At 39.3% G+C, this 24,737-nt stretch overlaps 1 protein-coding gene and 1 non-coding gene across 4 annotated transcripts in view; one reads left to right on the forward strand and one right to left on the reverse strand.

The window, feature by feature from the left end:
* Positions 1–21,849, forward strand: part of PWWP3A (PWWP domain containing 3A, DNA repair factor) — a 28,167-nt gene extending 6,318 nt beyond the window's left edge. For 2 of the 3 annotated variants that reach the window (XM_074939469.1, XM_074939470.1), the window contains exons 4-13: positions 356–426; positions 2,008–3,054; positions 5,423–5,542; positions 7,021–7,091; positions 8,570–8,649; positions 9,904–9,964; positions 12,015–12,090; positions 13,151–13,201; positions 15,333–15,760; positions 17,008–17,277. In XM_074939469.1, the coding sequence (XP_074795570.1) occupies positions 356–426; positions 2,008–3,054; positions 5,423–5,542; positions 7,021–7,091; positions 8,570–8,649; positions 9,904–9,964; positions 12,015–12,090; positions 13,151–13,201; positions 15,333–15,760; positions 17,008–17,187 (2,185 nt within the window). In that variant the 3' untranslated portion in view covers positions 17,188–17,277. Of the gene's footprint in view, positions 1–355; positions 427–2,007; positions 3,055–5,422; positions 5,543–7,020; positions 7,092–8,569; positions 8,650–9,903; positions 9,965–12,014; positions 12,091–13,150; positions 13,202–15,332; positions 15,761–17,007; positions 17,278–18,921 lie in introns of those variants that run through there. The other variant, XM_074939471.1, reaches the window with a different exon arrangement.
* A 1,933-nt stretch (positions 21,850–23,782) lies between these two features.
* Positions 23,783–23,855, reverse strand: TRNAF-GAA (transfer RNA phenylalanine (anticodon GAA)). The gene has a single exon. It is a non-coding gene; the product is annotated as a tRNA-Phe (tRNA).
* Between the last annotated feature and the right edge of the window lie 882 nt (positions 23,856–24,737).

Raw genomic sequence — 24,737 nt, forward strand, 5'->3', positions numbered from 1 at the left:
TTCATGGTCATTAAAAATAGCAAACCCTCCTTGTATTTCAGAAGGCAAAAGATAAAATTTCTTTTTTGATTACTATACTTCAGTATAGTATACGTGTAATCATTGAAATATTTTAGATAGTGGACTTGATATATTCCACCTTACCAGTCAACCTCTTGATTTTATTATTGTCCATACAGTCCACGCTAACCAGCAAGTTGCAATGTTTTTCTGTCAATATGACAGTTGATTTCTGCTATTCAAAATTCTGAGGAAGAGGTATTGATTTCTTATTGTTTTAGAAGTCTCGTTTTCTTTAGGCAATGTCATGTCATTACCAATTTAAGACTCAAGGACAATTTTACTGTATTTTCAGGACTAATGTGAACTGTACGGACACGGAGCCTTTGAAGGAGGAGCGCATAAAAGTCATTGCCTCTGAATTAGGTGGGATACTTTAAAGTTTTTAATGCTTTACATGGGTGGTAGAAAAGGAAGAAATGGGTGGGTGAGTATCTAAATACCTGACTCATTCATTTCCTTGGGAGGCTTCCAAAAACAGTCTCCATGTGGATACATGAAACATCACAAACAACTACCTCTGATGTTCCCCAAATATGCCATCTCTGTAATGTGATACCAATCTGTACTCTGAGTGACTTCTGTGTAAGCCATGTAACAGTTATTTTTTAAGAAGGTCACCTATAGATCTCTCAACTCCCATGTTAAATTATTTGTAATTTGGAAATGGTGTGTGAAGCAACACAGATATGGAAACTTTATTCTTAAAGGCATGAGGACAAATGGGAGTCAGCAGGTCTTGAGTTCTGATTATGGCTCTGCCACTGATTTGCTATATTGCCTTGGGCAAAGCTGCTTCATTTTTCTGTCTCCAGGCTCAATGTCGCGAAAAGATGTCTCCTAGTTGAAGTTCAGGCCAGATGTACGCTAGAAACTTGTTGCCAGCATAGCTATGTCGGTCAGGGGTCTGATGAGGTGTGACTGATGTTGCTCTGCTGCCAAAAGCCCCTACTGTAGATGCAGTTTTTGCTCGTATACCTTATTTTGTTAGGAGGGGTGGTATAAGTTTTATACTGGAAAAAGTTTTCCCCGTATGAATTGCATCCACGCAAGAGTGCTTTGCTGCTGTAGTATACCAGTATCACTATACCGGCAAATCCTTGCAAGTGTTGACCTGGCCTCAGTCTATTTAGTTTATCCAAGAGAAGTTTTGAGGTGATTTGATCAGTCTACCAATACCGGTATGGGGAAGAGACTTCTGACAGTAAAGGGCACTTTAGTATAGCAGGAAAAGGCATAATTGGATCCAGTGTTTGGAAGCTGAAACTAGACAAATTCAGATAAGAAATAAGGTGCACGTTTTTAACTGTGAGTGTAATTCACCATTGGAACACCTTACCTAGGGATGTTGTGGAGTCTTCATAATCTGAAGTCTTTAAATCAGGACTGGGCATCTTTAGGAAAGAGATGCTATAAAGTTTAATCAGAAGTTGTGGCCTTGACGCACAGTTTACTGAGCGAGGTTCTTTGGCCTTTGTTACGCAGGAGATCAGACTAGAAGATTGTAAATGGTCTCTACTGGCCTTAATGCCTGTGAATCATTTTCCTTATGGGTTTCCAGCTTGCTTCATTTAGTTGGCATCTCAAATCTGCTTGTGGAAAATGATCTGATGACCATTTTGGTAGCAGTTCAGTTATATGCTCTTTTATTCAATTTTGCTTTTCCTTCCCCTGTGCTAGGCTTTCCGTGCTGCACCGTCGGAGACATAACAGAGAATCTTTGCCAGGATGTGTTTTTTAACCTGTACGCGTCTATTTCAGATTTGTAATCCAAGAAACATGAGCCTTTTTGTTCGCATTTACTTACTGTCTTCCTTTAAAACTAATGGTGCTTTTTGCCATGCATTCTATGATGCACTGTGCAAGAGGTACTATAAAAACAGTACATCATATTTTTAATACACAAAGGAAAAGTTGTCATAACTTCTTGCATGCCTCTTTCAACAGACCAGAGGAATAAACCTAGTCATGCTGTGGAAGAACTGAAGTATCGCAAGGCTCTTAAAATCGCTCTAGATATTTTGAGTGCCTCTTCAAAACAAGTAAGGCCTTCAGTTGAGGGACGAACTACTCGATCAGCCCAGAAAGAAAAGAAAATAAGAACTTCATTAACTCCTCCTGTGACTAGGTGTCCAATATCTCCCCCAAAAATAGAATTGGAAGGGGGTGAGACCTTGAAGAAAAAAAGGGAACAAAAGACACCCAGCCCACAAACTGATACAAAAAAAACCAAACGAAAATGTCGGCTCAGTTCCAAGGAGACAGCTAAAACGTGTGGAAATGGAACAAAATCTTCAGTATCTAAATCTGGGGACTCTTCTAGCACGTGGAGGTCAGAAGGCCAGCATTGCAAGACATCTAAATCAAAAGCAAAAACATTAACTAAACAGAAAAAAGGAAAATCCAAATTGTTGCCAAAGTCGAAAACAGGAAAAAGCTCATCACTTTTGCTAAAAGAGAATGAAAAAAGTAAGAAAGGAAGAAAGAGACCAAGAGATGCAGGCGAACCCTCATCTCTTAGCACTAAATTTCCAGATGATTCAGAACATGTTTTTGTTAGAGAGAGTACCCCAGTATCTGCTTTCTGCAATTCTACTATGTTAATATCTGCTGGAACAAGGCCAAATGTTAGGGGTCTGCCCAAAAAGAGATTTCTGGATTTTTCTATTACAAGTACCTCACCTGAATTAGAGAGTAACATCAGTGAAGAGAGAGACGCTCCTGCGAGGAAATATAAAATGTTAGATGGGAGCAAAAAGCCTGTGAATTCAAAGTGTGTTAGCTGGAAACAAAGGACTACAGCAGTTCCCCCTCTGCACAGAAAAGGGGGATGCATAAGTTGCTATGAACCTTTATCTGGGGCTTCTAAACACAAAAAGTATTCTGATAGCCCTCTTTCTGAGTTTAAAAAAGAGGAGAATAAGGATACTTCACACAGTCCTGTGAATAAAGCTAAAAACTGTCAGCTACCTGATTTTGATGAAGACGAAGAAGGTAAAGTATTTCATTGGGGGAACTAGGACTTTTGTCATTTGATTTTCAAATATTGCTTATCTATTTTTGTGGGAAGTTGCAATATCTTGGGGAAGGGATTCTCTGAATACTCATTTTATACTAAAGTCCCTCATGGCCAGTCCCTCTGACCTTTTTTTTTTTTTTTTTTTTTTTTTTAAAGATAGTTTCCCTGAAATTTAGATGTGGAAACTGTTCAGTCATATTGGCTAGAAGGAAGATATTTCCCTGTTTGGGAAATTTCAGAATTGCTCAGTGAGATGGACAGTTCAACAGTTTCTGCATTCCAACAATGCTTTGGGTTGAGAGTTACGATACAGAACAATTTACCAGTACTAGATGTGATTTACTAAATTTTATTTTTGTTTTTTATTAAACTCTTCATTTAGGAAGTTTTTACAAATCCTATCCATGTAAATATTCTATACAATAATCATTACAACAGTGAGCTTTTGTTTAGAGAAACATTTATACAGTGGTATAATCATTGGCTCTCTCTACTAACAAGATGTTAGTGTGGGGGGACAATGAGCGTCTTTACAGTACCCATAACATATCATTTCCGCTTTACTAAATGTTTTAACTTTTTGTGCACTGCCAGATTATTATCTGCCTATTTTGCAGTTCAATGTTACTAAGAAATATAGTGGAAACTTGCAAACCTTCCATTAATTGGTAGGATTTTTCCTGCTCTTCAGCATTCTAATAATAACTGATAAGTTTCTTAGCGCACTTTTTAGGGGTTCTGGTTCCTTCGCTGAACAGTTCACGTGAAAATTGCACAAGCTTATATTTTAATGCCTTGTTGATTCCTCCTGTAATTCTCCAGTGTTAATTCTTGGCTTCAGTCTCCTTCATCGTTTGACCTTAGCTTGATGTTTTACTACTTGAATATCTACAATTTCTACATCCATTGACAAGTGTATTGTTATAAGGAGGCAGATAATCTTTGGTAATACTTGTATTTTGAGCAGTCAATTTCACACCTTGCCTCTCTTACTGCTCTTTTGTATCTTGTTTGATTTCCTTTTTTCCCAAATTCACTGTTCTAAAGAGCGTCAATTGTTCTTGCTAATTTGTTCTATTTCAAATTACGAAGTCAATGAAATTAGTAACAAGTGTTTAGATGCTTCCTTGCCACTACATTTTTTCAAAGACTCAGTCTTAGTCAAAGCCAAGCCATTGCTTGCTGCTTTCTTTATTTTCATACTGTGCAAAGAAGCAGGTTAGTACCATATCTACAAATATATTCTTATTTTTTTCCAGTGTGTGGGACAACACTGAACTTCTTACTTATGGATTAATCTGTGTAGATCCTGTTGTGTGGCTTAGTGGAATCATATGATGCAGACGAGTAGCCACTTCATCGCATCCCCTATGGCCTCAGGGCAGCCCAGCATGCAGTCCCTCACCTCAGTTTCCCTTCTTGGATCCCCAAACAACTCCGCACAAGGTTTTTCCAGTCTGGTCACCACTGCCTTCTGTAGGGTTTAATTTATTAACTTAAAGTTTCAAAACTAAATGCAAAAGTTGCTCTCCAGCCTTTATCTGGTTACAGCCAAAACTCCCCTGGTCGGTCAGAGTCCCTTCTGCCTTTGCAGGCTACTCCCAGTTCTTCCTAGCTGAAGCAATTCCCTTGGTCTCAGGGTCTTCCCTGCAGGAGCTCCTCTGCAGTCTTCTGAGCTTCCCCCTGACTGCAGCCACCTTCTGCCCTTCATATGGAATTGCCTTATTCCCCTCAGGTAGGGCTCATTGTGTAATCAGGGTTGGTTTGGCCCCAGGCTCTCTAGCCCAAGGGCAAGCCACCCTGTAAAATATGGCTAAATACTTGTGAACTAATTTGTGTGTATCATTTTATATTTGAATAATTATTTCTCCAGTACTCAATACTGCTACTAGCTTGTCTGTCTAAAATGTATTATATTGTTTCCTTCAATTCAGACAGTCCATGCAACCTTTTGACTTTCTCCCTTTCTCTAAGTCATAAGGATTCTACCCTAGCAGAAGTCTCTTCCCCACCCCACTTCTTTTTTTAAAGATCCTTATTGTTTCCAGACACTTATTTACAGAAGTCCTGCTTCTCTCCTCTTCCTAATTTCTTAGGATCTTAACTCTGTATTCACTGGCCAGATTCTGATTTTACATCAGGGTAAGTTTGAAGTAACTCCATTAAAATCAAATGGAGTTGTCAGTGTGCTTAAGTTAGAATGCACAATGGCAAATTGTCATAGCTTAATAGATGTAGTGAACTCTGTAATTCAAAATACTATTGGGATATTTTTCAAATTAAGATACCTCGCTCGACCAGAAAAAAATTATGATAAAACAATTCTTCTCACTTCACTTACAGGATTGGAATCCTCTGATCTGTCTTTGAAGTTTAGCTCTCCAGGAGATATCTCTCTCGATACAACTTTGGTAGATGAGGAGGAAGAAGATGAAGAACTTCCTAGTATTCTTTTACGTCAAGGTAAGAAGAGAATGTAACTATTTCTGTGAGCCTTAGAGTCATTGAAGACTTAAATATGATTTAGACTTTGTTTACTAATACCTTGGTAACAAACATAAATGTTTTTATTCATTAGACTTGTTCTTGTTAGAAACTGTGAATGTCATTTTGTTCATTTGAGTGTGGCAGCATGTTCATGCACAGCTCTAGAAGCTGCATGCAAACTCCTCTTAAAGGAATATCCTCAGGTCATGTTGTCTTATGTCTCTGCTCCCAGAAACATGGGTTTCCTTCAGGCCTCTGACAGTCAATTCCTTTTACCAGTACTACAGTAGTCTTTGGAAAGAGCCGCTATGATGTGATGACTTGTCTTTCTCCCCTCTCACTCCAGGTGTGGGTGAATGTCAGGGGATGTGTATGCTATCCAGTCCCAACATGGAACTAGAAGTATCCACTTCGCACCCTGTCACACCACTCTTGCTTCCCTCTAGGCATAGTTCACAAAAACTTCTATCCTTGTCTCTTTGGCTCCCTCATTCACCTTCACCAAATCTTTTTCTCTGTCTGATCCATGTTGGAGGACGCTCCAAAAAATTATTATGCCATTATATAAACCAGTGGTGCGCACTCCTCTTGAATACTGTGTGTGGTACTTGTTACCCTATCTTACTAATTCTAGCAATATCCTTATTAGGGGTTAAAAGAAGGATGATGAGAATGATTAGGCCATGGAAAAAACTCTTGTACAAATAGAGATGGAAAAGATTGGGCTGGTTTACCTTAAAAAGGGGATAATGACAAAAGGACATGGTAATAACATAGTGTAGAGACTAGCTCAGGAGCTTCTGTTCTCCTTGTCTCATAACACAGGAACAAGGGAACAGCTAATGGATATGAATTTGTTATATTTCAGTTTCAATAAAAGGATTTTTTCCCCACAGAACACATAATTAGACTGTGGAACTTGTTACCACAGAATGTTGTCGAGGCTAAAAAACTTACCAGGGTCCCAAGAGGGATTGCACTTATCTGGATAACAAAACTATCCAGGATTGTTATAGTTAATGCTAATAGAATGTCTGTCTTAAGACCTGCCACTAATCTCTACCTATTTGGGATTGCATTGAGATTGTCATGGAGGGCAGATTATTTCATATTTGCCGGCTGCAGGGTTGCTTGCATGTTCCTCTGAAGCATCTGGCACTGGCCACTGTTGGAGAGGACACTGGACTAGATGGACCATGAGTTTGATCCAGTTTTGCAATTCCTGTGTTCCTAGGAGACTAATGGAGATACTGAGATTATAAGATCTCTGGGGCAGGGACAGTCATTTTATGTATTGTGTACAATGCCTAGCACAAAGGGACCCTTGTTTCTTAGCGTAACTTGAGGTTGTAGTTCAGGGACCTCGTTTTACTTGTTTGAACATCAATGATGCTATGTAAATATTACACTTGTCTAATTATGTAGTCCAGTTAACTTTTATTTTTGTGCTGTAGAACCATGTTCAATTGAACCAGGGATGTTGGTCTGGTGCAAATTGCCAAGATATCCATATTGGCCAGCAGTGGTAAGAACAGCATCTTACTAATTTTTTGAAAATGGGATCCGAGGGTCTGATTCTGAAATCCTGTATGGCTGTATTGAGTATCTTCAGCCCTCACTGACTTCAGGATAAGTTGAGAACACTCAGCACTCCTCCCTGTGGTGTGTTACTTTGAACAACATTTAAAAACAATGGCTACCTGAAAGCAGGATAGATTTTGCTTTCACGTGGCAAGGTGTGCGGTGCAGATCTGAGCTGGTTAAATGAACTGTGAAGGATTTTTATGCATAAAAGGCATTTAAAGGTTTTTACTTTTCTTTTGATTTTTACCTTTTAAAATATCAGGAACTTCAATGTCTTGACTTTTCTAGTTTAGCTGGAAGAATATCTTTTGGGGGTGTGTGGAGAAAGGTAGTATCTAAAATGTCTTAGTGCTTAGTTCCACTGAAAAACCAGGGTTTTGGACAAAAAATGTCTCTTATAGATTCAAAGTGCTCATTAGGCATTTGAATTTAATATTTTTTAATGAAAAACAACCCACGCCCCAAAGCTTTATGCCCCTGATTAAAAATCAGTGCCTTGCTAAATTGCTCATCTGTCTTGATTTTTGTGATGCTTCCCTCATTCTCTAATCACTATAATATTTTGGGGTAGAGAGAACCTGTATTTTGGATGTAAAAAACCGAGCAGGGGCAAAAAATGTTTTTTTGGGAAATCTCTTGATGCGATCTTTAAACCCTAGAAAGTAGAAAAAAGGGCACAAGACCAATATTTTTCCTTTTCAAACCTCACTGGGAACCCATTAGTCACCTTTTAAGTAAGACACAGATGTTAAGGATGACATGCTTGTTGAAGTGTGTAGCTGCAATTTTGGTGTCTAAAGAGAGAGCACTTGCTACAGATTCCAGTGTAGAAGGTGATAATCACTCAGAGAGCTTTGTAATACATAATAAATTCTCCACTGAAACCCATTCTATTAGGTAGTAAACTCTCATGAGTTCCTCCTTATTCATTGCTTTGTATTATGTTGCTACCTGTCAGAACAGCCAGCAAAGTGGTCCCTCTTGTGGCTGTGAACACGCATTACTCTGTCCTGGATAGGGAAGAATGATTAATGTACATCATAATACAGTGTTCACAGGTAGAATCCAAAGATGAATTAACTCTACATTATCAGATATTCTTGTCTATAATCTGTAAATTTGTTTTGATCGTGCTACTTCGCTTTTTTCCAGTGTGCGGCAATTTGTTTTACTTTATTTGAATTTATTCCCTTATTGCATCATCAAGCCACTAACACGGCCATGTGCACGCATGCTGTTCTTAGTGTACCAATTTTATTCGCTTTATTTGTTTGCCTGTGAGATTAAACTTGACTCTCAATGTCCGTTTTCTGCAACGGTACGTGGAGCAACGTATGAAAATGCAGCTGGAAATAATGTGATTTGCTTTATAAGCAGTCAGGTTTCTAGGATGTTAACTTGTCTTTATATTTTCAACAGATAAAAAGAGTGACACGGAAATACAAAAAAGCAAATGTGCGGCTGATAGAAGCGGGCATGAACGGCAAGACGGCGAAGGGGTATAGTTTGTTGATTAGCTTCCGAACTTCACTTAACATTTGTTAAAATTGTGCTAAGAGCCTTAGCAACCAGGGTAGCAGAGGCAATGCGAACAGAATTCCTTCTGCTAGTACTGAAGCACAGCGCAGCCAGTCGTTCTGGTTTTGAGTTGGCATAAAGTAGCTCTTAGCTGTTAATGGCATGTCCACCACGGAATCCTGTTACAACCGCCAGCAACCTCGAGAGGTCTTCCTCATCCCACCCCTTAAAATGTGCATGCGTTTTATCAAACTTTTGTTCAGTGTGTTGCAGATCATACATACACTCAACATGTGCAGTTTTGTAAAGGTGGATGTGCCTGTTGTTAAGGAAAAGTTAGCACATGTGACTCCATTTTGGTTTGGGGCCCACCATTGTCTAAAAGCAAGCACATCATGCACCAGGAGGAGTGTTTCTTAGATACTGCATTCCTGTGAAAATCCTCCTCCTTGTCTCCAGCCTGCCTTGACTCCCGGTATCTGTTCTTTGTCTGTCTCTAACTCCCTATCTCCTGGCCTTTGATGTGAGGCCTCCCATCCTGATGCATAGCTTTAGGACCATGCTGTGTAATTAACATACCCAAGCAGGGATAGGTGGTAGATAAGAAAAGGGTTTGTTTATTGGCTAAGGTTTCCGATGCACGAGGGCAACATGCTTTGCTAAGAGGTATATAACCTTTGTATAATCTGTATTCGGGGTCCCCTCCTGGCTAGCAGGGGGGCACCACGCTCGAGCGTAATAAACTTGGTGTTTTTTGGGAACTCTGCAGTTGTGGACTTTGTTTATGTGCCTCAGCCTAGATTCAACTGTGCGTGACCTACCAGGTATAATTCGCAGCAGTTGTGTGTGTGTCCTATCAGGTATAATTCGTAACACTGTCCTTATGGGTTAGCTTAAGTCTGCAAAGCAACTTTAAACTTGCACTTCAGTCTTCATGTGACCATCTTTATCTCTGTAGCCGAAGACCACTGGACATAGTTTCCCTCAAAGCTCATCAATGTCACTCCTGAATCAGTTGTTCTGTTGTCTTGTGCCTTACCCAATTTAGTATCAAACAGTTCCTTGAGTATGAACTGGTAGCTCATAAGAATTAAAACTAGTACAAATTCTATTCTTAAACTAGTTATGGAACCTAACCTGCAGAAAGATGTAGGATTCGGGGGGATGTGGGGTGAGAATCTAAGCTTGTCTGTATGCACTAACTATGTTCCTCTTTTTTTTCTTCCCCCATGAAGTTTCTCTATAGGTCTCAGAAATCTAAAGCACTTTGACTGTAAAGAAAAGCAGAAGCTAATAGTAAGTACAGTAATAAGAAGCAGACTTCACATTTTTCTTCAGTATATGATATCATTACCTTAAAACTGAATCCCTACTTATTGGCCTTAATTGGTTCTTTATTCCATAATACAATTTCATGCAAATATATCTTGCCTTTTTTTCAAATCTATTGTTCGTATAAACTTTTCCAGCTGGAATGTAATCTTGAACAAAGTAATTGAATGTAGATATTCAAGGCATGATACATCTTTCAAAATGGAGGGTGCATTGGAGGGTGGGTACCTCGGACAGTCTCTGGAACTGGTTTTTGTTTGACTTACTGCTTCCAAGCTCACAGCTCTCTGAGTGCCTGTACTTGCAAGGTAATCCATAGCTAACAGCGGTCAGCAACTGGCTTCCTTTAACTGTCGTCTTAGGACAAAACCACATTCAGCACGCATTACAGAAAGCGTAACAATTTCTGTAACAGTGCTGAAAACAGTGTTGTCCTTTCTACACTGGGAGTTAAACTCACTTCAGTACTGCTTATAGATATTGTCTACAACTGGTTAGTTTCCTAGCATAGACCAGGCCTAAAGGAGTTTCTGCTTGAATCTGTCTAAATGGGTGGTAGTTTGGTAAGTCATAAATGCTCCGTCAGTAGGTACATAAATTTTTGCCCAGCTAGAGCATACTTGTGAGACAGAGCTGAAGTTCCAGCTTGTTACAGCAGCACGGTGCATTGCTTCTGTTCCTGAGCGTTTGCATTTTCATTGACATTAGTTTTAGGTTTTCAAAATTCAAATCAAACCTTAAAAAGACAAGTGCCAAAAGCATTATCAAGACCAGAAAGAATCCACAGGCAAATAATCCAAAAGACTCTCCAAATTACTTTCTCAAAAAATTTGTATTTGGATTGTCTTCAGGTTTTTAGTATTTTAAAAGTACTTAATATTTTGTATTTATTCAGTGAGGACTGAGTTCTCTCATAAATGTCTAACATGTAAGATGAGCTACATTATATTCACTATAAATGTTTTTCTTAGTGTCTTCTAGTATACAAAGTGCATTGATTTCAGTAGGGTTTTCTATATCCTTGAAATGGGTTCATAATAGTATGTACTCTTTTTAGTCTACAGTGAAAGCTTATAGATTTCTGAAATGTATTTTAACCATTTTAAAGGGATAAAATTATTGGATTATATTTACTGATAAAGCTCACAGCTATATGGATCAAATGGCTGTTACACTATGTAATAGACAAAATTAATCCCTCTGCATTGGAACTGCAAGCCATGCTCTCTCCCAGCTGATGCTGAGTAAGATGAGCTTCAAATGCCCTTTGACCTAGAATAGATATCCCGGTTCACCTGTGAGCTCTGGCAGAGGGAAACCTGCAGCTACAAGCAAGTGGGGAAGGAATGTATGTTTACAAGGCTGAAGACCAACCAATGGACCGAATTGTGGGTGTTGTTTACATTCTGCGAAACAGGGAGATGTGGATGCTATTTTCTGTCAGTCAGTTAATGTAGTTGGCTGGTTTGGAGTGTATAAAGTAAAGCTTGCTCTTTGTGAGGGGGAAGAGTGCTCAGGCTCCTACAACCATTCTGTATGGACTGTCAAACAGAATGCATTCTACAGCCAACTTCCCAGTGTGACTGGACTCCCAGAAGATAACTTGTTTTGAATGTTCACCAGCTTCCAACAGTAACCCTAACCCTAAATGGGGCAGGTGTTCAAATCTGAGTAACGTGTGGAACCATACTCATTTAAAAATCTAATTACTTCTGTGCTAATTGCAGGATGGCAGAGATCAAAACTCAGCCAAAGTTAGCTTGCACTTCTGCAAGCCTTAAGAAATCTTCAGATTCCTCTATAATGCAGTCCAAAAACTTGGGAACCATTTCTCCCCTTGGAAATAGAAACAAGCAATTTCATAAGCAAGACTTATCCATTTTATGATGGCAAATGGACACACTACTCTGTTGCAGAAAAACACTGACAAAACATCCCTGCATTATTTTTTGATTGGTCGAGAGAGAGAGAGAATTATTGTTTAAATCCAGCCTGTTGACTTTTTTTATTGTAGGACAAGGCCAAAGAGGACTACAGCCAGGAAATTGAGTGGTGCATTGAATTGATTGCTGACTACAGAATTAGAGTAGGTAAGCAAATGGGTCAAGGCTGTCAACCATGTCCATTCTAGTATATATCTATCGCAATATTGTCTTTCTTTAGATCCAGTGTAGCTGAGGCCTTTATACTTACAGGACATTGTGGTAGAGTAGAAGACTTGAGACCTGGGATTTATTGCAGGCTGAAGTTAACTCTTCCTTTTTGTGCCTCGGTTTTCCCACCTATATGATAATTATACCTCATTGGATGCTGAGTCTTCATTAATCGATATTTTCAATGTGCTTTGAATCCTCAGAAGAAACGTATACACCTGGTTTTCTAGTTTATATATTATATAAAGTCTGCAAGAGAAAAAGTTCAAAGACAACAAACATATTCCTGTTCTGCTCCCCTCACCGCAGTTACGAGTTAGCTGTGCAAGGGGTTCTGTAGTCGCTCTAATTTTGTAGCACCGTGCATTGTGGGCTTCACAGGGGCCACCTGCTGTGGGCTGGATGCTATGGAAACTGAAAAAATAATCAATATTTACACAGTGCATTAGAGACTGACAAATCTTCAGAATGCCTCTTTAAAAAGTAGGTTTTCCCATCTGATTGATTGAGGAAGAAGCTGAGGCAAGTGACATGCTCATGGCCGAAAGAGTTGCCCTACAAACTGGGATTGGAACTCGGGTGTTCCTGGCTGTCGGTTCTGGCATTAGACCCTTGGGCCAGACCTTCAAACAGGTCAACATTTAGGCTTTGAAATGCTCAGTTGAAAGATGCTGAATTATGGGCAATGTAGTGTTTAGATAATGTGCTGAATACCCTTCATAGCTTGGAAATGTTCACCTGATAAATATTGGCACTTTATCTGTGCAGGACACCTTTAAGTGGCTTCTCTGTTTTAAAATTTTCACTCTGCATGCTTGTTGCACTAAGGTATTTTAATGGTTGAATCGTGTCTTGATTACAGCACCTTAAATGTAGGATATTTGCCTAAAAGCTGTAAAGTTTCTTCAGGTGCAGTCTTTGCATAGAAAATCTCAAACTTTTTTGTTTTCAGAGATTCTAATTGGGTTGATAAAAGTTCGTTTTTTTTTTTTTTCAGGTTGTCGTTCTTTTACAGGATCCTTCTTGGAATACTGTGCTGATGACATCAGTAAGTATTTCCATAGTGAGGCTGGGTTTTTTCGTCCTGTCCATGTCAGCCAGTGTAGATAGCTTCCTACATATTAGCCTACCAAATGCTTGCAGTTAGGATTTCCAACTCCATAACTGAGTTTTTCTGACAACGTACTTCAGGGATGCCTAAAAATTTTGCTGTTAACTTGCCTTTTAATTTTGGCAATGAAAATATCTTAGTTTTTATAGCACGTGCTTTTCCGTGCTCATGCAAATGAATAACAATTGTTTCATATTGTCAGATCAGAAATACCTAGTTGCCTTCATCTCCTCCCATCAGTGCAGCCCCCAGAGAAAAAAAGATGGGGCAGGGTGAAATCCATACTACTTTTTTTTTTTTTTTTTTTTTCCCCTCAAGACAGTTGCTAAGACCTGGGGAGCTTTCCCTTATTTGACACAGTGTGAATGGTTGGCAAGGTACCAGCACCATGTGTTTGTAGATAGTGCTTGTGTCTTCACAGTGAGCTGGGAGGGAGAACAGGTGTAAAAAACGGGTGAGCTGAGGGTTGGTCCCATTCTGCTGCCAAAATAAGGAAGTGAGGATCAGGCTTAAGCAGGGCCCAGCACTCCCCAACTATTCAGGATACAGAGAAAGCATCAAGTCTTCAAAGCATTGAGTTGGGATGTTAGAAAGTGGGATCAAGAGAAGCATTCGGGGGAGGGGAGGCATTCGATGTCAAATTGGGCAGGAAACAGTTTTCCTGTCCCTTGAGAATTTTTAAGATTTTGAAAACTTTCCCATCTTGAATTGGGACAAAACATAAATCTTAAACATTTTGGAAAACTGAAAATTGGGGGTGGGGGAGTAAAATCGGAAGGGAAATCAAAACATTTTGATTTTGACCTTTATTTTTTCCTATAAATTAACTTAAATTTCAAAACAAAATCATTTTGACCGCAAAACAACCTGTTTTTTGAAACTTGTCAAAACTGATCTTTTCCTGCAAACAGTCCCGAAGGCGGACTATAGCATGATATGGAAAAGAGGGATGCACTAAGCCTGCAGATGACAATGAGGGGTGTAAGCGTCGTGTTATCTGATATACAGATTAAGGTGGAGGTGCTGCCTGACTCATGCCAAAGATGGCTGTTGATCTCTTTTAGGAGAGGTTTCTGTTCCTAGGCCTGGCTACAGTTCTGGGTGATAAGTTCTCTTCTCGTTTCCTGGACACTCTTCATTTCTGCCGCTGGCATGGCGCCAGTCGTTCTTCTTTCCTCCTCAGCTGCTGTGGCTGTCCTGACGACTGTGCTGCTTTCCAGCAAAATGCCACGTCTTCTGTGCACTGGCTTATTTTCCTGGGCATGGCTCGTTTTAGACCAGATGTAATGACTGGCATAATTTAGCCTGTTTTTAATAGACTCTGTAAAATTACATATAGCTAACAACTTGGCTGCATTTTTCTTCCACCTCTATCCCCTGGTAATCCTGTCCTCACTTGAACAGACTCCGTCCTAAACATGCTGTATTACAAGGTATTTGGTGAGTTGGTCAAATCTACTACTGTAGTGACCAGGATGGAGATAAAATGTAAGTTAACTCCTTCAGGGTTCTTGCAGTGCCTCTGATCAGCTGTCTGTCTTTTGGACAGAAAGCATTTTGAGGCAAAGACTCCTTATCTGTATCTCACTGAGTGTGTTCAGCACTATACACCAGCAAATGATAATGAATTTAATACACAAGATAGATCATAGTTAGAGAAGACCTCTGTTGTCACTCTTCAAGGAATAAACTGATGGGTATAAGCACTAGGCAGGAATTTTTCCTGTTTGATTTTTTCTTTTTTTACTTCATGCGGCCCAATCTCACTGTCATCCAGAATTGCACAAATAGTAGTGTGCATTATGGGGTGCCTTCATTCTTTGTCAATCAGACATTGGCTGCCGATGAAGACCTGATGCCACATTAGAGCAACCAGTGGCCCACTTCAGCATGGGAACTCCTATGTTCTGAGAACAAATACATTTCAAAACCACTTCTATCCAAATTTCAATTCTTTAGTTTCTTTTCTGGCATAGTAAAGGTTTCTCTTTCTGAATCAAAAACATTTTATTTTTCTTATCTGCAATGTATTTGGATGCACTTACTTTAAGGCTGGCCTTTCTTTCAGGCTATCCAGTTAGAAAAGAAGTTAATCAAGGTAGAATACAAATGACCTTCCCAATCGTAGCAGAGGAAGACCTTGAAGACTCTTTGTCAGAAACTACACCTATCAAACCCTCCAAGAAAGTTCTTCCTGATAGAATGAGGGCCGCCAGAGACAAAGCCAACTTAAAGATAGTTGACTTCATAGTGAAGACAAAGGGGGCAGAGGAGCATCTTTTGGCTATTTTGAAAAGCAAAAAGCAGTCCAGGTGGCTGAGAGAATTTCTGAATTCAAGTCAGTATATGACCTGTGAGACCTACCTTGAGGATGAAGAGCAGTTGGACCTCGTGGTGAATTATTTGCAAGAAGTCTGTCATGAAATAGATACCAGGAAGCTGGATGTAAAAAATGGTGATAGAATAAAATTTATTTTGGATGTCCTTTTGCCTGAAGTAAGTGAACATCTTTACTGTTTGACCTTGGTTCAGAGACTTGCTGAATGTTCTCCAGTCATTGAGTGACATTTGAGCAAGACAAGTTAAAATTCATGGGCCCAGTTTTTAATCTTGGGTTCTTCAGATTAAGTGCCTAACTCTGGATTTAGGCAACTAAGATTAAAAAGTTTCAGAGTAGCAGCCGTGTTAGTCTGTATTCGCAAAAAGAAAAGGAGTACTTGTGGCACCTTAGAGACTAACCAATTTATTTGAGCATAAGCTTTCGTCACTGAATGCATCCGATGAAGTGAGCTGTCGCTCACGAAAGCTTATGCTCAAATAAGTTGGTTAGTCTCTAAGGTGCCACAAGTCCTCCTTTTCTTTTTAAAAGCTGGACCCTTTTTTTATTATTATTATATTTATGTATTTATTATTAAACCATGTGTATGTGGCTCAGCCTTGGGAGGTCAAAGGTGTCCATTTGGTTCAGCACAGCAATCTGAAAGCAAACATGTATATGTTTTTAAATACTCTTTGAAAATAAAGTTCCAAATTAGCATTATGCGCCTCCTGCTGGTGTTATCTTGTTGAAAAGTGAGTATGCACACCAGCATAACGGCAGCTCTATCTCAATTTATAAACAGTTGTCCAGCTTGATTTATTCTGAAACTTCTTATGTAAGCACCAGTTTAAATATCAAGCAGTAATGGTTTGTCAAAACTTGCCTTAATATAGAATAAGAGCACTATACAATATCTCTCTGGACTCATGTATTTCTGGTGTCACAATGTTACTTTTAGGGAAGATAGCTGCTTCTCACAGTATGCTAATTATAATTTGCCTTTCTGAAATGCTTTTATTATTCCAATCTGTGCATTTTTAGAAAATTACACAAACAACTTTTCCTAAACTCTAAATATTTCTGTCATGTAGCTTATAAAAAGAAATGAAAAATCCTTGTAAGGATCTTTTCCAACTTCTATAGAAACTAAAATTTCTTTTAAAACAATTTAAACTTCTAGCTCTTGTGGCTGCAAAAAGATCCTTCCAAGTGGGTTACAGGAAAAGCTTTTCCTGAATTTCATATCTTTAAATAAACAATCTTTTTCTAAAAGCACGATGAGCGAACTTTACAAAATTAGGTAAAACCTTGTTCCAGAATTTTGTTCATCTGCTGAGACCATTTCAATTGCTGTTTTCAGATTATTGTGCATATAATTTAAACTTTAATTTTTCACTAGTATCAATAAACTCTGTTCTTACAGGCAATCATTTATGCAATTTCTGCTGTGGATGATATAGACTACAAGAAAGCAGAGGAAAAGTACATAAAGGGACCATCTGTCAGCAAAAGGTATGGTGGTCACCAGAATTTTACTTGTCAGACTTTTTGCCTAGAAATTAGCCCGATTCTCACCCATCTTTGCATACAAAAATCAGCATAGAGCCCCAACTTCCAGTTCATAAGGAAATAAGACTCATTAGGTTTTACCTTGTTTTCTCAATCAGTAAAATCGTCACAAAAGTGGGCTTTTCCAGCCGTCTCTCAGCTTTTGCAACAATATTACTGTATATTCGTATTTAAAGCAAGAGTTGACTATTCCAACATGGAAACTTGTCAGAAATTGTAACTCCTTAAAAAACTTAGCATTTGGCTTTTCATCTTACTTAAAAAAAAGCTAGTCTCTCTGCTCCAGTTCAGTCCCCTTTGTGCTGCATGAGTGGCACTCAGAGGTTGTAATGTGGCTGCAGCTGCCCAGCTGTGAATTCTGTTGGTAGAGGGGAATTCTTAACTCACATAATGCTGGTGGAGTGTGCCTTTGCCAGCCTCCTTCTGGCATAAGGGGGCATACCAGGGGAGGAAGTGAGTTTGGGGTGGCATGGAGAGGGGATAGAATGGAGTCTCCCCAGGCCAATTCTCTCCTGGCATGTGGGACTTTAGGGACTATATCCCTCTGTCTGAAGTTAGAGCAGCCCATAGGCTGCTCTAATTTCAGTTGAGTTTGACAGCTTAAGTAGTAGGTAGCCATAACAGGCTCTATGGTGCATGCTTACACTCAGTACATGAGAAGTATATTGTTGCAGGAGAGAATCTGGCCTAAGCTTTTAAAAGAACATAGGAATTTGAAACATACATGCTGTGAAGTCTAAATGCTGGCAAGTATATTACTCTTGTAATGGGTCACCATAAAAAGGAAGAAATCAGACTACTAAAATCCTAATCTGAGGGTTACCTTGGGGCTGATATGGAAGCCATTGTAAAATATTGAGCAACAGTAACTAAACCCAATTAAATTGGTGCATAGAAGATTACTGCATAATACTAGTCATTGTTTATATAGCACAGTTGTGACCTATACAAAGGAATAATTTGAAGATGAAAAGGAAATGGAGACTCCATTAGTTTTGCTTAGTGCATGTACAGTAGGACCTCAGAATTATGAGCTGACCAGTCAATCACACACCTCATTTGGAACCGGAAGTACGCAATCAGGCAGCAGCAGAGATGGGGAGGGGGCGTGGAAAGCAGATACTGTTAAATGTAAACTACTAGAAAAATAAAGGGGAAATTTAAAAAAAACAAACAAAAAAAAAATTGACAAGGTAAAGAAACTGTTTCTGTGCTTGTTTCATTTAAATTAAGGTGGTTAAAAGCAGCATTGTTCTTCTGCACAGTAAAGTTTCAAAGCTGTATTAAGTCAATGTTCATTTGTAAACATTTTGAAAGAGCAACCATAACATTTTGTTCAGAGCTATGAACGTTTCAGAGTTACAAACAACCTCCGTTCCCGCAGTGTTTGTAACTCTGAGGTTCTACTGTATTCAGTTTTTGATTTTAAAAACTAGTTTAGATGTTTTTGTTATGGTGAAAATGCAAACTTCTAGACAAAATGAAGACCCAAGATTGTGGGTGTTCAAAAATAACAGATTCGTATTCCAAAATGCTTACATTTTTAAAATGTACTTTGCCCACTTAGCTTTACAATTAAAACTTCTTTCATTATCCAACTGCTGAAATGATTAAATGTTGGAAATATTCCTACTGACAATAGTGTTTGTTGGGGTTTTTTTGTTTGTTTTTGTTTTAAAGAAGAAAGTAAGTTTTTTTTTTTATTTATTTTTTTTATTTTTATTTTTAAATGTAGGAGTTCAGTGCAATGTTTGGATTTTTCTTTCAGGGAAAGAGAAATATTTGACAAAGAAATTCTAGAAAAAAAGAAACTGGAGCTGCTGAAGACTGACCTAGCCCCTGAACACAGCGTATAGAAACAGCGGTAGGGAGCTTTAAAGTCTGCACTGGCGCTGAATGTATATCATGGAGAAGAAAGCAATTTTTTTGTATAAAATGAAATATTTTTACTTTTTTATCAACATGTAAATATTCTTTAGTGAATATGCTGAGTCTTCAGAGTGCTGTGTTCTTTCAGATGCAGTTGTACTTCTGTCTTGTTTTTAAGTTTGTTTTTTATTCTATGGAACTGCTCATTGCTTTCCGCTGAGTGATCTAATGCTGAACTCCCTGTAAAATTAATTTTACAAAGATGCAATATACATTTTTATGGACGCATTGCTAGTCAGTTAGCTTGACGTCACCCTACCTTACTTGAAATGTACATTTAGTAACAATCTAAGAGGATAAATGGCAAATGCTTTGTGAGGCTTTTGACATAATCATGTAGTTTGTATTTAATTTTGGGTGGATTAGCCTTTCGGAATATCTTGGAAACAAAGGTCTGCCATCAGAGGAACCTGTGATGATAGAAATGTAGAGTTACAGGATTTTATATAGCCAAGTGTTCTTTGGTAGTTTCATTACCTCTAAATATACTGGATTTCCTGTTCTAAAATTATCAGAGGTGGATTGTCCTTGCTCTACTTTAATTTATATACCGATGGGGAAATAAAAATACCACCCATGAATGGAACCCAAGACACAGAAGCTCTCTTTCTGTTAAGAGGGCAACTTTGAACTTTAGTGCAAGAGAAGGCATTCCAACACACTAGAATTATTTTATAATACGACCAGCTTCACCTCATTTAGAAAGATGAAGCAATAAATTCAATGAGTGTCATGTTTAGCATATTGTAGGTTAATGAAACCACAGTTTCTAGGGGCACATTTGTTGTTTTTATGTCTAACCTATTCAAAAATCAAATCTGCATGCTTCTGGGGCTGTGCCAGCATTAGAAGCAGCTCACATCATGGTATCATAAATTCATTAATGTGTTGCAAACAGATTACTGTTGGCTGGCCTACAGTGAAGCTGGCTGACATCAGGATTCATTGACAAAATACTTCTTAATTTGGGAAGAGCCAATCAAAAAGGTTAGCTATTTATATTCTATTTGTAGTGTGAATCTCTGATCGGGGTGTGGTATACAGTCTGAACTGAGGTGTAGTTTGATTTATATGGAATTAAATGCTGTAGCTTAATTTTTTTTCAAATCTAATTCCTTGTGAGAAAATGGAATGTAAAATGGCATATTGATATTTAGCGTGTATATATATTGTACTCATCTGAATAGTTCTTCAAATGACACTAAGTGCTCTGTATCTTAACAGTCCATCCTCCTTATATGGTTTAGTGACCTTGTATTAAGAACATGAATGTAACGAATGTAAGGATATTGTACTAAAATGTTCTTTCATATTACTTTTCACAAAAACTTTTTGAAAAAGGGATAATGCAATTTATATACACTTTTTGTCAAGGTATAAAACCTTTAATTATAAGCCAGTTATATAAATGTACCTTCAACTCTGCAAAGGTCTTGAAAGCTGCTTTGGCAGACATTAATTATAGATGGAGATTTCTGAGGCTAGGTGCTATCTCTTTAAAATGTGCAAGCTTCATGTTCAGAAGAGAGATTTAAAAAATAAAAAAAACTACTGCAGCTACTGTTCCCAGAGATAATGGGCCACACCAGATGTAGCTCTCTTAAAGTCAGGGGGAAGTGGGGAGGGAGGGAATGGTTTAAATCACAATGTGGTACCCATTTCCCCTCCTGAAATAAACCATAACCACACATGCACTTTTCATCAATGTTGCCATAATGTTTATGGGACTTCCAAACAATGCCACAGTAGCTGAAATTCTAATATCTCATGTTCTTGAATTACAGTCTGAGGAGAAGGAACCTCAAAAATTCTGATGCTTTATTTATATGTATCACACTCTTTCCCATGTTCATTTTTTCCCCTTTCCTCTTCTAATCGCATCCTAACATAAGACTTAAATATAAATATAAACATAAGACTTATTAAATACAAACTAGTAGTAATATCTAATCTAATTGCACTTTGTTAACCAAGAATGGATTGTCCTAAAGTAGTACATCATGTTGAAGTTTCTTATATTTTTAATGTGCCTATCACAACTTAGCCTTGAAAATATTAAAAACAAAATTTAAACATTATTATCGTCAAGAAACCAAAGGCTGGATAGCTTTTTTTTTTTTTTTAACTGTTATTTTTATGGGTATGTTGAGGCCAAATTCCGCACTCAAATCCACATTTGGCTGTCATTGACTTCAGTGGGTGCTGCACATATATATCCAAAGGCTTAACTGGATCTGTAAACTAAATTGAGATGATAAATACTTTCCACTCATTGTAGAAAGTGCACAGACCATTTCTGTAAAGTACAGATAAATCTGAAGACCATCTTTGTGAATTCCCATGATAAGATATTGTATTTAATGTAACAGTACATTCAGATTGATATTGCCTAATGCAATAATATTTACTTTCCATTATGTGCAGTATTTACCTTTTCATGGTAGTGTGACTTCAGTTTCTTAAATACCAAGTAACACTGGTACCTAACGAGGCACGAACTCTCCAAGGTTTATTATTTCTGCTTCATTTAAATTCAGTTGCTTCAGATACAGCGGATGTAACCCATTGCTCTCCGTTACAAAAAACTTCCAGCTGCATTTTGTATTGTCTGAAAGTTTGGTTGGTTGTTTTCTTCCAACTATGGGTATGTCAAATACCATTAAATGACATTTGATACAGTATGTGTGTTGAAATATTTTGTTATCTTGTAAGATAACATCTGGGTGAATATAAGAAAGCTGTGACCTGTATTGTAATTTTTAATAAAGCAGAGTAACCAAAAAATTTCAGTCAGTAGCTTGTTCTTCATAGGGGTGTACACAGTGATGAGCTGCCAGAAGCTGAAGAACCGGTTCCTTCAGTCGCTCCGGGTCTTCGGTGGCACTGAAGGGCCTGCCACCGAAGGCCCAGAGCGAGTGAAGGACCCACCACCGAAGGCCCGGAGTGCCGCTGGGTGAGTAAAAATTCTCAGGGAAGCTTCCCCGGCCGAGAGCTCAGGCAGGACGGAAAGGACGGTCCCGCATGTGGCCCGCGGGCCACAGTTTGCCCACCCCTTTAACAACCGGTTCGCGTGAACCGGTGCAAACTGACTCCAGCTCACTGCTGGGTGTACAGTACAGTTTAAAAATAGCACTTCCAATATTCTGTGAGTGAAGTGATTTTTTTTTTAAATGTTTAATTTATATCTGCCTGTGTTTATTTCTCACCCATGAAGGGTTTTGGGTAAGCATCCAAAAGTATTTGTGATGCGTTTGTCTAAATTGAACCTTATGAGAGCTCCCGACAGTATTATTTTTAATAATATTTTGATAACTTCAGTGTACATGTTGAAGGCAATGTGTTCTACTTAAATTTCATCGTAGGCTATTTACCCTTTAGAACTGTAATAAGAACAGGCCTTCAAATAACTCAGATGTGGATTTTGTCCCAGCACAATTTAATCGTTTGAAACCCTGCTTATGGAATCTTGTTCAGTGCTTTAGGGCTAAGCTACAGGGAGACACTTACTGGCATAATTGTAACTTCTAATGTGAATGCTCTTCTGACACGAGTCCCTCTTTGGGATTTAGCTTGTCACTTCCAAAGCAACATAAATTAAACCAGAAAAAGACACTTATTCTGGAACAGTGTCTAGGTGGGGAGTTATAATCAGGGTAGCTAGGTTGATAAATATCCCTATGTAAACAAGTCCTCACCCTAAATACTTTTTCCCCTTCCTTAAACTAGTTCATTGATATGCATCTATGGTGTATTCCTTCATATTTAAACAATGTATGGACAAAATCCTAGGGAGGAAAGTTCTGTTAAATTTTGTGTGTAGACTCCATGCTTTGTAGTTGTTAAGCTGTTCTTTTGGGTAATGAAATTTTAACTCTCTGTAAAATAGAAAGAAGCATTTTGCAGGGCATGAGAATAAACAAAGAGGCACTATTGCCTATCCAGCTGCAGCTCCAAATACTGTACTGTTGCATATCACATTTGAAGAATAGCATCTTACTGCTACATCCATCAGACACATTTCTCAGAGAAAATGCTGATCCTTGCAAGAACCTCATCTGAATGGACATTGCACCACTTTATCTAAAGTATGCAAACCTGTATAAATCCCACTGTGGTCATGCTGTTCAGGAATCTGTCCACTCCATCAATATATGCCCCTCTTAATCTAAAATAAGTGTCTATGGCAGGTGTGGCTTGTTTACAGTTAATGTGTGGCACCTGGAGGGCGCGTGCCCCCCCCCCCCATTCCTGCCTACAGGACTGGGCTTCTGCCCTGTGGCAGAATTGTGGGACTAGGGGCTTCTGCCCTCTAGGGAGTGGGGTCAAGGGATTTAGACTGGGGAGAGGGAGGCACTTAATTGTTACAGGTTTTGAGAGTATGGAGATTTTTTGTAAAATCCTTCCACCTGTCTGGTTCTCTAGTTAAAAAAATAAAATGCGCTGTGGAGTGTGGTGTGAACCTGAGCCAGTTGCTTAGTTGCAGAGGTAAGAGTTCAAAGGGAGATTTGCAACAGTGGCTCTTAGCTCCCACTTACATATTGGGGGTCAGCAGGTGATGCGATGGCTCAGTGGGGGGCTGCATTTGCTGTAAGCGAATACCCCGCAAGCCAGCGGGGCTTTGAAACAAGCCAGGAACCTAACGCTGATACTGGCGACATGGAAACTGCTAAAACTAACCTCATCTGACCAAGGAAAACATCTGCCGAAACCCGGGATCGAACCAGGGACCTTTAGATCTTCAGTCTAACGCTCTCCCAACTGAGCTATTTCGGCTAGTTGAGATCCTGTTTCTCTCCTCTTTACCCTGAAATTGAAGATTGATGTTTAAGGCTTTATTAAAGGGACTTTAAAGCGTGTTTGTTCATGTATTGATCGAGTGCTTTGGTTAGTCCATTGCCAATGTATGCAGAGGTCCACTTCCTCCCTTCTTTGATTTGACAGCCATCAGTGTGCAGTGCTGTACACAACCGAGGAAGACGCTGGCCAAGCCAGTCCAGGGAAGACATGCAGGGCAGATATGCCTTTGCCCCACTAGAATGACTCCGGCACGGTTGATATTGTTACTGATTCATTAAGTGGGTGAGAAGAGAGGCAGATTGCAGCAGATGTGCGTGGAGGGGGGGCTAAAATGTGGCTATCTATATGAAATATGTCCCCAGAAAGTAGGCCATATTTCTGCCCTTACTCCTTTGCAAATGCTGGTTGCTCAGACGCAAGAGGTGCCGCAAGTACTCCTTTTCAAGCTGCAAGAGGGACAGTCATCCGCGCTTCCTCAGGCGAGCAAAGCACAGGACTGTGAGGGAGTGAACACAAATCCCTCAGAGGGCTTTTTTTTTTTTTAATCAGATCAAATTCTAGCTTGGGGTTCTGGCCACTGGCCCTGCCCCCTGGTAGAGGGGGTTGCCGACACTCATGCTGCTGCAAGAAGAGGACCTGGAGCCGCTGCAATGGGCCCTCTCACCTAAGACAGCGTCCTGGGGCTGGCTGCACCCGTGCTTTGTCTGCGAGTTGTGTCGAAAGTCAGCCCGTGTTGGGGATGTGCCCGCCCGCAAGCACAAAGGCCCCCTTCCTGGGAAGGTGCCCCCCGCGGATTTCACAATGTCGCAAGCCCATCTCCTCCCTTTGCAGCAGAATCTCAGCCTGGCTTCACAAGAC

The sequence above is a fragment of the Natator depressus genome, chromosome 25, assembly GCF_965152275.1.
Source record: "Natator depressus isolate rNatDep1 chromosome 25, rNatDep2.hap1, whole genome shotgun sequence".
Taxonomy (NCBI): Eukaryota; Metazoa; Chordata; order Testudines; family Cheloniidae; genus Natator; species Natator depressus.